The sequence below is a fragment of the Bos taurus genome, chromosome 4 (assembly GCF_002263795.3).
Source record: "Bos taurus isolate L1 Dominette 01449 registration number 42190680 breed Hereford chromosome 4, ARS-UCD2.0, whole genome shotgun sequence".
Classification (NCBI taxonomy): domain Eukaryota; kingdom Metazoa; phylum Chordata; class Mammalia; order Artiodactyla; family Bovidae; genus Bos; species Bos taurus.
Window position 1 is genome coordinate 16,190,964 of NC_037331.1, and position 12,012 is coordinate 16,202,975.

Genomic DNA, 12,012 nt, shown 5'->3' on the forward strand with positions numbered 1-12,012 from the left:
GGGCTGCTGCTGGGGCCGCGCACCCCGGGGCGGGGAGCCCCAGCGTTTCTGTGCCCTTGGAGAAGCCGGCCGGGACTCAGGACGCCTCCCGGCCTAGCTGAGCTCTCAGAACTGCGGTGGGGCGGTCCCGGACTCCACCCCCAACGCGGGCCCACGCATCCGGCAGACTGGCTTCTGTGCACCTGTGTGGACTCTGAGCGCATCACCTGGGACGTGGGAGGGACGGCGAGACGCTAGCCCTCGAGTCTCTGACTGGGATGGGCCTATTTGAGTCGCTTTTGGGTTGTTGTTCGGTCGTGTCCAACTCTTTGCAACCCCATGGACTGCAGCAGCCAGGCTTCCCTGTCTTTCACTATCTCCTAGAGTCTGCTCAAACTCATGTCCACTGGGTTCGTGATGCTACCCAACCATCTCTTCTTCTGCCACCCTCTTCTCCTTTTGCCCTCAGTCTTTCCCAGCATCAGGGTCTTTTCCAGTGAGTCACCTCTTCGCATCAGGTGGCCAAAGCATTGGAACTTCAGCTTCAGTCCTTCAAATATTCAGGGTTTTGTGTCCATGTGCAAAACTGCTATTCTCCCCTGTAAGCCAAGGGTCCACCCTGCTGCCTCCACTGCAGTATCTGGGGGAGGTCTGGGTCATATTGGCCGTTTCATGCAGGTGGGACCTCTTTCCTCTCTCTCCAGCCCCCCACCCCATAGCAGCCCCCGCCGAGTCCCCCCTTCCCCCCAACAGACTCATTAACTGTGTGTGTCAAATATCTTTTCCATTTAATTAAAAAAAAAACAAAAACAAAAACAGTTAATGTCACACGGGGCTCCAGAAATACATGCTTTTGAATTCCAGCCAAGGAGAGGGCTGGAGAGCTGAGATCTGCAGACATGGCTGGCTTCCACAGACAAGTTTGTGCAGCGCTGACCAGCTCAGTCCCTCTGCCCATGAGAGAACCCGCGGCCCAGGAGGCAAGGTCAGGGCAGTCTTTGGTTGGCTGGAGCTTCACCGTAGCTCGCTGGAAGGTGGCTGGGCAGGAAGAGGGAGTCTCCCTGCAGCCCCCCTTTAAGAGGGACATGGGCCAGGGGTATAAAAGGAGGCATTTAAGCCTCCTAAGACTCCCGCTGTCTCTGAGACTGGAGGACACCTTCTTTCAACCTAACACAAAGCAGATTTATGATGTGAACTTGGACCTTGTAGCAACCCGGTGACACAGCAGCAGTTAGCAGAGGGAGTTGTCAGCTGATGGGCCTGGACACAGCTCCTAGACCATCCGGCACTATCAGGTCCGCGTAGAGGACACACGGACACCCTTTACACCAAATGAGAGTAAATAATTCTAATATAAACAGGGCCTTTGACCCTTTCATTTTATTAAAATGGCACGTAAATATTAAAACAGCATACTGATCACTTCCTACATCCGTGAGCCCCCCGGTGTGTTGATCTGGAGACACTTGTGGGCTCCCTCCCAGACGGAGGCAGCAGACTCATGCATTGAGCAATTCATGTTCTTTATCGGTTTTCCCAATAGCATCAGGATTTGATAGTGGGTCGAGATCAGCAAAAAGGCTGAACCAGGCAGTCAGGTCCGAGGAGGCCTTGGCAGGCTCTGGGGAGAGAAGAGGACACATTAGCACAGCCTCCTTGCTAACTCCCATCTCTGTCAGGCTTCAGGGCCAGGAGCATCTTCAAGAGGGAAGACGCTCAGTCGGACAAACCCTGCTGCTTTTGGTCTTTAAGCCTTGTTAGGATATTCCATGCCCCACTGTTGGCTGGTTGGCTGAGTAACATTTCTATACCATGGTCTTTACAAATCTGCACAGTGAGCTCTTGTGTTAATCCCCAATCAGCACCCCTACCCAGCAGATGGCCACAGCCCACAGAGCTGCCTGAAACCCCAGACCCTGTGCTTCAGCACCACCAGGAGATAGCAATCATTTCAGAAACTAGACTGAATGACTCAGGAAGTAAGGTGCCTTCCAGTGTCCCCTGGAGGAATCTTCAAATCTGCTGGGTCAAGAGAAATAGGGTGATTACTCTTTTCAGCCTTCTTTAACCCTCTCCCATCAGAGGAAGGGGGCCTTAGACACGCCTCCTTAGACACGCCTCCCCTTCCCCACTGGGCTCTAAATTGCCCCCAAGCCCCTCACCCTCCATGCTCCATAGAGTCCTGCCTTCAAGTGCTGTTTTACCGAACCACCTGCCCTAACTTCTTGAATGCCACGATGACAGACCCCAATTATTTTCCAGATGAGGAAGGCATTTTCAAAAGAGTGCCTGATGCAAGAGATTTACAAAGAAGTTGGGGGCTCTTCTCTATATAAATCGTTCCACATGAGAATCTAAGTTCATTGACTTGGATGACCTATGCTTTTTTTTCTTTCTCCAACAGGTGGGACCATCAAAAACATGAAGAAAATGTCTGACAGGTTATCCTTCTAACCAAAAGCAGCTAGGAATGTGCTTGCCATCTGGTTATGAAGAATCTCAAAAAATACTGGTAGGACGAGTTGCTTAAAGTGCTTCTATGAATCGTGTGATGGTGAGTACTGATGGGATTATGCCAACATACACAGGGCCTTTGATCTTTTCACTAAAATGGCACTTAAACATAAAGACAGTGTACTGATCCCTTTATGGTTCTGATTTTTCCTCCCTTTATCCTTTTTTCCTGTCTCTTGTAAATACATTACTTTATAATGAGACAACAATGCATCTATTACAGAGATAAGCTATTGCAAACAAGAGTAGTTAGTAATATGCAAGCTGTTACTATCTAACATTAATTTCACAGCGTGCAGTTAGCCCCTAAAACTCTTGGTTTATTTTGATATGATAAACTGAGACTTTACAGAGAGCTCAATATAGCTTGGTGGGGATGAGGGAGACATTTTTAAAATTTTTTAAAGGGGCTATAACTTGTCTTTCTTTAGTCCTGTAGGAGGTCTAAAGAAACTGTATGGAGCATGACTGATTTTGGAGGATTAGTCTGTTCTTGATAGAGAGTATCAAGATATCTTAGTGATAGGCCAGTGAAATACACTCCACCCTCCTCTCCCCTCCCCGGGGGCTTTCCGATGGTGGGTGTGGCCCAGCTGTGAGTAGCCAGGTGATTATACTTGCGGGGAGGGAAATCCTCCCATTCCCCAGACCTCCCCTGTGGGAGGGAAAACCAGGGGCAACTATTTGCGCAACACCCAAAAGAACATCAAGGGAAACGCTCTCTGACGATAATAAAACTGACACTTCCTTTAATGTCCTGTGGTCAACACAGGGAACGTGATGACCAAAGGAAGAGAGAGAGATGCAAAGACAGATGAGATCTTCCTCAGGCAGATGTTCTGTCTCAAAAGAGAGTAGATTTCACAAGCTTGAAAGGCCCTTTTTTGACAACTAAGGCACCTGGCTCTTTGCAAAAAGCATTAATCAAATGCTTTGTCTGGTGGAAGCAATGGTATTTTCAGCTAAGGATCCCAATCTCCGAGGCCATTTTCTCCCTTACTGTTGTCATCCAGTTTTGGGGAACACCCGGTCACATACAGACAGATATCTGAGTCCTCCTCATTAGATCTGATAAAGCCAATTATGAATGAGGACCTTAAGCCAGGAAAAAGTTAAAATGTTAGTTCCTAGGATCATGCACAGCTCTCAGCCCTTGTAGCCCCGCCTCTGAATCCCAGGTGCTCCAATGGAAATTAGTAAAGAGATAAAGCAAAGAGTGTTAGGTCGATGGAAAGGAAGGTGACCGTCACTTAAGGGGGAGAGAATGATATTACCTTTCACTGCAGGGTAGTTGACATTTGCACTGCTTGCCTTGGGTGCTGGCCATGGAGGAGAAGGACTGACACTGCTCTCTGACCAGCCTAATGTCCAAAACCAGAGGTCGTTAGATCTTAGGGAAGAGCAGCCACACTGTCTCGTCAGTTCCATGTGAGGCACACACACGGCTGTCAACTAGGATGGCCTCCAAAGAGAGAGGAGGCTGGTGTGCCAGGACCCTTCTTCCTTGTGCCTCATATCTGGAATACGTTTCAGAGGAGTGTGGATATGTATAATCTTGCCCACTTCAAAAGGGCTTCCCTGGTGACTCAGATGGTAAACAGTCTGCCTGCAATGCAGGAGACTGGGGCTCGGTCCCTGGGTCGGGAAGATTCCCTGGAAAATGAAATGGAAACCCACTCCAGTATTCTGGCCTGGAGAATTCCATAGACAGGGGAGCCTCGTGGGCTACAGTCCATGGGATGGCAAAGAGTTGGACATGACTGAGTGACTAACGAACACCAACTTGAAAGTATGGAAAATTAGGGGGAAGACTGCAAATGAGAAATTGCTAAGGTCAAAGCATTCTTGCTTTCAATTTTATACCCATCTTTCTTACCAAGTGACATCATTTCATGGTCACACCAAAGATTATCAATAGTGTTCCTAGGAAATCAGGTGCCTTGTTTGTCTGTTACAAATGGGCACCATTTGTGCCCATGTCACAAAAAGTGAGCACCATTAAATGCAGTGACAGAATTAGTGAATGACTGGTCTTCTCTATTTCCAATATGATCCAGTTCATTTATTTTCCATACAGCTAATTTAAATTGTGAAATTTAGTTAATACAGATAATTGGCAGCCCAGTCCAAATATAAGAGAGGGAAGAATGTCCACCTTAACTTGATGCCATATCCTTATGATAGCACTGATCTTGTCTAACCTAAGGTTCTGAAGGCCCCTTGGGCTCTTCCTGTTGCTAATGATTAAGAGGTGTGCAGCAGTCCTGTTTTGTGGGGTGGGGAGCAAGCCTAGTTCCCCCCAGCATTTACTGCTTCTGCTGGATATCCCGGGATAACTCATTTAATTTAGAACTTTACCATATACTTCTTTGTACATCTGCTTTAATTCTTCATGTGTAAGTCCTGTCTTCTCCAAGAAACAAGAAACTGTTTCTTCAATGTGCTCCATAATACCTACTGTGGTACAGGTAGGTGTGTGTGGACTGAGTCACTGGTGATGCTCACTGTGAAACACAGACCATCAGGTGACGCATCACTGTGGGCTCCAAATAGTTCAAACCACATCCTTTCCCTGGGATGCTCTGCTCACAGTGTCTTCTACAGAAAAAGTTTGGTCTCTGATAAGGATGCTATGTTTGGATGGCAGAGTTCAGCTGTCACCAAGTTGGTGGCAGTGAAACCAACTTCGGGGGCAAGAAACTCACTCGGCATATGCTACAGAAATGAGAAGATGCAATACTATACCCTATACTTAGGATTACTTGTTTACCCTATACTTAGGATTTGTAATAAGGGACCCACTTTAGAATCATAGCATATCGATTAGCCTGGCGTGCTGCAGTCCATGGGGTTGCCAAGAGTCGGACATGACTGAGTGACTGAACTGAACTGATATTGATTAGCTGCTACTTTTGTCTCATCTCCTGGAGTTCTGAGCCCCTTGAAGGCAGGGACCACGTATGATTCATCTTTACGTTCTTTAGGGCACTACCTGGGCACATGACGAGTGTTGAAATTCAGATAACCACCGAAGGACTCTTAAATCATGAGAACCACACTTATGAAACATTATTTTGAGAGATGGAAAAGCAGTGCTTGCCACTGGAGATGCATCATACTCACTGGTTGGATTCTTTCTTTTTAGGCAAGCAGCATACAAACAGAGACTGTGCACATGTGTGCTCAGTCATGTCTGACTCTCTGTACCTTCATGGGCTGTAGCTCATGAAGGCTCCTTTGTCCATGGGATTTCCCAGGCAAGAATTCTGGAGTGGGTTGCCATTTCATTCTCCAGGGGATCTTCCTGACCCAGGATCAAACCCAAGTCTCCTGCAGCTCTGGCATTAGCAGGTGGATTCTTTACCACTGAGCACACTGAAAACCCTATAAAGACTAACCAAGGACAAATGAAACAGGCTGCCTGTGACCTATTTATTGGGTTTAAAATATTGAAAAAGTACAGAGAGTTTAAAAAGTATTGCTATTGGGATGGTACTTGAACATGTTATTAACATATTTCACAGACAAAAAAAGGCACAAGATTTTAAGGGAACTTTTTTGGAAGATGGAAATGTTCTCCCACTAGACTGTGGTGATGGCTACACAATATAAATTTACCAGAAATCCTTGAACTGTTCTCCTACAATGGATGAATATCATGGTATGTAAATTATAGTTCAATAAAGCCATTTAAAAAAAAATGACCAGTATTTGGTGAAATCCAGGAGTAACATAACCTCCCTGGTTCCTAGAAAATTGGCCCATCGGCATTTTCCTTCCAAACCCTAATCACATAAATAGTGGTAAATGTGGAAAGTTAAAATCGCAGTCTCGCTAAGTGCCAAATAACGTTGAAAGAGGTAGCATCTAACTGGGTCAATTTCATCTTTCCCTACAATCCTCTCCTGGACATTTAGGGTCAGGATCCACCTGTGCTCAGCAGAAACCTCACACAACCTTTTCTCAATGCTAGCAGCCTGGCCCCTGTCTCTTAGGGCAGGGCTTCTCAAAGTGTGGTGCCTGCCCCAGCAGCTGGGACATCACCTACTAAATGAGAATCCCCAGGGTGGAGTCCAAGGAACTGCAAACCCTCAGCAACCCTCATGCGAGTGTAGTGTGGGAGGTACTGCCATAGATGGCTCCTAAGGAGCTGCCGTGGCCACCATCTCTGGCAGGATCAGGTTCATTTCTGTTGAAGCCAGAGCTGGGGCAAGGAGCGAAGCTCTCCTCAGAAACAGAGAGCACCCACCTCCCAGCTCCCGCAGCTTTAAGCTCCTTGACCCCATTGGGCTCTCTGAGTTCAGGGAGGCCCACACTTCCAGACAGAATCCAAATGGATGCAGAGAAAAGGCACGTGAGAGGTGTGGAAGGCCACCCCTCCCCCATCTCTAAATGCCGATACAGTGGGAACATGAGATAATTCTTCCCATTTCAAAAACACGCACAATATTTGGCTCCAGAGAATGCTGGAAAAGAGGCAGGTTCAATCGTTGTCTTTTTTCAGAGTATAAGATAGAACACATTCCTCAAGGAAGCAGAAATAAATGCACACGTCAAAACACAGACCCCCCCTCGCTGTATGTGATGGGCATATTCCCGAATGGTTATAAACAAACAGAACGTCTGTATATCAAGTCATATTTTTAGAGTCCCAGAAATACAAGTCATATTTTAAAGCCTATCATTTAAAGGATTGTAATGGCAGGCTCCTTTATAAAGACTGTGCCAAGTCGCTTCAGTTGTGTCTGACTCTTTGTGACCCCAAGGACTGTAGCTCGCCAGACTCCTCTGTCCATGGGGATTCTCCAGGCAAGAATACTGAAGTGGGTTGCCATTTCCTTTTCCAAAAATCTTTGCAACCCCATGGATTATACAGTTAATGGAATTCTCATGAAGTTGGTAGCCTATCCCTTCTCCAGGGGATCTTTCCAACCCAGGGATCGAACCCAGGTCTCCAGCATTGCAGGTGGATTCTTTACCAGCTGAGCCACAAGGGAAGCCTTATCTTTATAAAGACAATGTCTTCTAATTAGATCCCTTTGTAAGTATGGAGTTCTGAATATTGCTCACCTAAACACTCAGGAACCATAAAAGCAACATGGAGAATCTACAGACTTGGGGGCTTCTCTGCTGCAAAGGACATGGAGGAGGATGTGCATAAACACACTGCCCCTTTGGGGACGAAGATGATAGATGATGGGGAAGGTAGACCTCAGAGTTTCCCAAAGACATGGCATATCACTGTTCTTTTGTCCTACAATGTGAAGCAGAAACAGCCAGTTGGCCAAATCACAATTTCTCTTCAGAACACCTATTAAGCATAAATCTAACAATCCAACCATTCGCACATGAGGGGAGGAAATATTATGGTTGTGACCCCAGCTATATATGTATATATTGTCATTGTTGTTTAGTTGCTACGTCGTGTCTGACTCTTTTGCAACCCCGTGAACTGTTGCCCGCCAGGCTCGCTCTCCTTTGGATTTTCCTGGCAAGAGCACTGCAGTGGGTTCCCATTTCCTTCTCCAGGGGATCTTTCCCAACCCAGGGACTGAACCCACGTCTCCTGCGTTGGTAGGTGAATTCTTTACCACTGAGCCACCAGGGAAACCCATATATATATGTTTTAAGCAAATACTAAGCTGAGCTGCAGTTTCACTCTCACTCGTACTGCTTTGGGAATTCTTTAGGGGAGGGGTACAACTAGGGTAATTATGGATGGAATGCCAAGCCAGACTTCAAACGTCTTGGCTTCTGTCAGGAAAAAATGCTATTTACAGAGAACTCAGTGTTGCTAATATTCCTAAAATTGCCATCAACTGCTCTTCAGTTGGTGTTTGTTGGCTGAGGCGTTTTTAACAGGAAGGTGTGGCTGGAAGGATGTCTTCCCCATCTCAGAGAAACTGTGTCAGGAGACGGGGTGGTGCAGCGTGGGGGCAGATGAGACTGAGAGCTCTGGGGGCAAGCTGACGAGCCAAGTTCTCGGTTCCTTTGATATGTCAACTGCGCTACCCGTCTGCAGGAAACATATATAAAATTTTATTGGAGCAATCCTGCCCCCTTTACTGACATAAGGGAAAATATAAATTGGCCAGAAATAATACTAGCTAGCTAGAGCAGCAAGTGAGGCCAAAGTAACACCACCCAGCGTAGCGCTTTACCATGAGTGTAATTTCACTGACTGGGAGGGTAGAAGCCCAGGCTGGGTTGATGAGCAGAGCCCTGGGTGCTCTGGGACAGGGCTGGCCATGAAGGGGAATGTGGGAAGACCATGGCTATTGTGGCCAGGCACCAGCCTGCCGTCCACACCTTCTCTGAGCCCCAGTTTCCATACTGGCAAAGGGTGGATAAAAATTCCTACCTCATTAGGTTGTTGTATGGATAAAATGGGAGCTCGTGGGTGAAACCAGGGCATACAGAGGCTGAAGAGCAGGCGCTCAGTACATCCAATGATTCTGGGTTTCTGCTATCACTCAGCACACATGAGAACCAACCCCTGAGATTGTCTTCAGACCTTTTTCTCTTCAATTAGTGATGCAGTGTCAGTTGGATCTCTCCCTTCCTTCTTGTCTGCCATCCATCCATTCATCCATCAGCCCATCCACCCAGATGTCTTTTTGGAACATCGATTCCAGGCACTGAGCTATGTTTGGGAAATATGATGTGTGAGCAACACAAACATGGACCCTGCCCGTGACAATGTGAAGCAAGACAGAAAATTCAGCCCATTTTACAATGAGGTGAAATGAGAGGAATGATTAAGTACTGGGTATAAAGGGGATGGAGAGCAGAAATAGCCAGCACTGACTGCTGAGGGAGCCCCTGGATGATATGCTGAACATGAGCACCTGAAGGGTGAGGAGTTAGCCAGGCAGAACATCACGTGTGAAGTGGGTGGAATGCTCTGGGGGGAGGGCAGAGTCGGGTTCCCTGGAGTCCAGCTTAGACATGACACATGGTCCCCAGCAGAATAGTGCCATTAAGTCATGCTCAGTGAAGGCATGGGAGGTATGGGCAGTGATGACACCGGGGTCAGGCCCTGAAGGACCTCAGAAGCCAAGCTGAGGAGTTTAGTGTAGCTTGTGTTTGTTTATGCCAAGCTGAGGCTTTCCAGGTGGCTCAATGGTAAAGAATTGAGCCAATTCTCCTGCCAATGCAGGAGACGCATGTTCATCTCTGGTTGGGGAAGATCCCCTGGAGGAGGAAATGGCAACCCACTCCAGTATTCTTGCCTGAGAAATCCCATGGATAGAGGGGCCTGGCGAGCCACAGTCCATCAGGAAGCAGAAGAGTCTGATACGACTCAGCGACTGAACAGCAGCAGAAGAGTTTAAACATTATGTGGATGGTGGATAAAACCACAGCAACTCGGCAAGTCATGAGAAGGTCCCCTTTGGGGACCCTTCATGTGTAAATGTGTAAGCCTTGAAGGCTTCCTTCGTGGCTCAGAGGGTAAAGCGTCTGCCTACAATGCGCGAGGCCTGGGTTTGATCCCTGGGTCGGGAAGATCCCCTGGAGAAGGAAATGGCATCCCACTCCAGTATTCTTGCCTGGAAAATCCCATAGACTGAGAAGCCTGGTGGGCTACAGTCCATGGGGTCGCAAAGAGTCGGACATGACTGAGCGGCTTCACTTCACCTCACTTCATGTGTAAATGAGGGTGGAGGAGATGGTCACCAAGGTTTCTTCTATGGACTAATAGAGGCACTTAATTTCTGCAAGAATTTAGCCAAGACCTGGGGATGAGCCCTAACAGGTTTAGAAAGTGCTGCTTCTTTGATGGAACAAATAAAAATGCCAGTGGCTCATACTCTCTGTTCAAATTATCTTTAAATGCAGCCCATAGCCTTTTCTTTCACGTTATTCCATTTGAGGCCTGGAAACATCAGTTACCCAGAGCCAGGCTAAGCCAGAGACAGCAAGAGGTGAGCTCTGGTCAAGGAAAGGCGAATCTGAGATAAGGCTAAGCTTGACATGACATTGGCTTTAAGTAGAAACCCACCCAGATGGCAACAACACCTCAGGATTAGCTGAAACAAAAGAACATCCAGAAGGAACAAAGGGCTGTATGTTTGTGAGATTCTGGAACAAGATGCCTAACTGTGGTTGGCAGGATCCTAAATTAGAAGATGTCCTGGTGGATTTATTTTGAGCAGATGGTTATCTTTTCAGTATCAGCATCTGTTTCTAAATTAAATCTTGATGCTGGTGGGAATGGAGAAGAATGTCTAAGAAGGCCTGGCCGGGTCTCTGCCTCAGGCAGCGCCTCTGGGTGGCCCCATCCTCCTCACTGGAAGAGACCTCAGGAAGGTGCAATTTCTCATCGCTGGGTGACACAGAAAATCCTGGCCCCTATCATGCTGGCAACTTCAGAAACTCTTAGAAAGCCTTGCTAAAATTGACTCCTTCACATTTTTCAGCACAACTTGATCCTAAATGTAAGTTCCTTTGTTTTGCTCTTCTAGAGCTTGAAGTAGGTGGGGAAGGAAGATATAATTGTTCTCTTACGAAATCCACTGCTCCCCTTTTCTTTCTGCTTCCCCAAGGCAAAGGGAGGCTGAAGAGGAGAGGGAGGCAGAGGAGAACGGAGAGGTAAGAAGGGGAGAGACTGAGGAAGTGAAGGTGGATAAGGCAGGGGGCAGTGCAGAGGGGGCAGAGAGGGGAAAGATCCCGAGATGTCTGCGCCTGCCTCCAGACAGCTGCCCACCTCTGCCCTGCGGACCCTCGGACCCCGAGGATGCAGCTCCACCTGGTCCTCACAGAAAGCCACAAGAGTGGTGGCCAGACTGAGCAGGTCAGCGCTAGAGTCAACGAGGGGCGACGGCAGGCACCGGCAAAGGCTGTGGAGATAATCTCAAATTCACATATTTGTTCTGAAACATCAGGCTTCTCCACTGGCTCAGTGGGTCAAGAATCTGCCTTCAATGCAGGAGACACAGGAGACAGGGGTTCGATCCCTGGATCAGGAAGCTCCCCTGGAGAAGGGAATGGCAACCCACTCCAGTATTCTCGCCTGGAGAATTCCATGGACAAAAGAGCCTGGTGGAGTACAGTCCATGGGGTCACAAAAGAGTCGGACAAGACTGAACAACCGAAGAACAACAACAAAATTCTGGAACATCATCCACGTTTTGTGGTTGACACAAGCCTTCCTTCCCACACCCACATCTCTCCTCCATGACCGTGTGGTTGCCTTGGTCTCTATATGTACCTGGGATGCCCAGGACCGAGGTTACAGTCATTACAACTCTGGCTCCTCTAGAAGCACCCAAGGCGAGGCTGAGGGAGCTCGTCGGGGAATCCCCGTTGCCATCAGAGATGTGGTACTTGGTGGCAACAGCAGAGATTTGTGAAAAGCATGAGCTCTGGAGTCTAGTGCCTCAGGCCCACAGTCCGGCCTGCCTCCTACCAGAGGTCTAATCTGGGGCAAATTACTTACTCCCTGTTTCTCTGTTTCCCAGGCTGCAAGTTGGAGATGCCACCAGTGCTTGCCTGCCTGCCTGTCTGGCAAGGGTGTGG

At 47.9% G+C, this 12,012-nt stretch overlaps 1 protein-coding gene across 19 annotated transcripts in view; it reads right to left on the minus strand.

The window, feature by feature from the left end:
- Window positions 1–750: 750 nt before the first annotated feature.
- Window positions 751–12,012, minus strand: part of ICA1 (islet cell autoantigen 1) — a 163,915-nt gene continuing 152,653 nt past the window's right edge. For 9 of the 19 annotated variants that reach the window (XM_005205193.5, XM_005205188.5, XM_005205186.5 and 6 more), the window contains 2 exons: window positions 3,768–3,854; window positions 751–1,600 (listed from right to left, as the gene is read on the minus strand). In XM_005205193.5, the coding sequence (XP_005205250.1) occupies window positions 1,479–1,600; window positions 3,768–3,854 (209 nt within the window). In that variant the 3' untranslated portion in view covers window positions 751–1,478. 19 annotated transcript variants of the gene reach the window in all.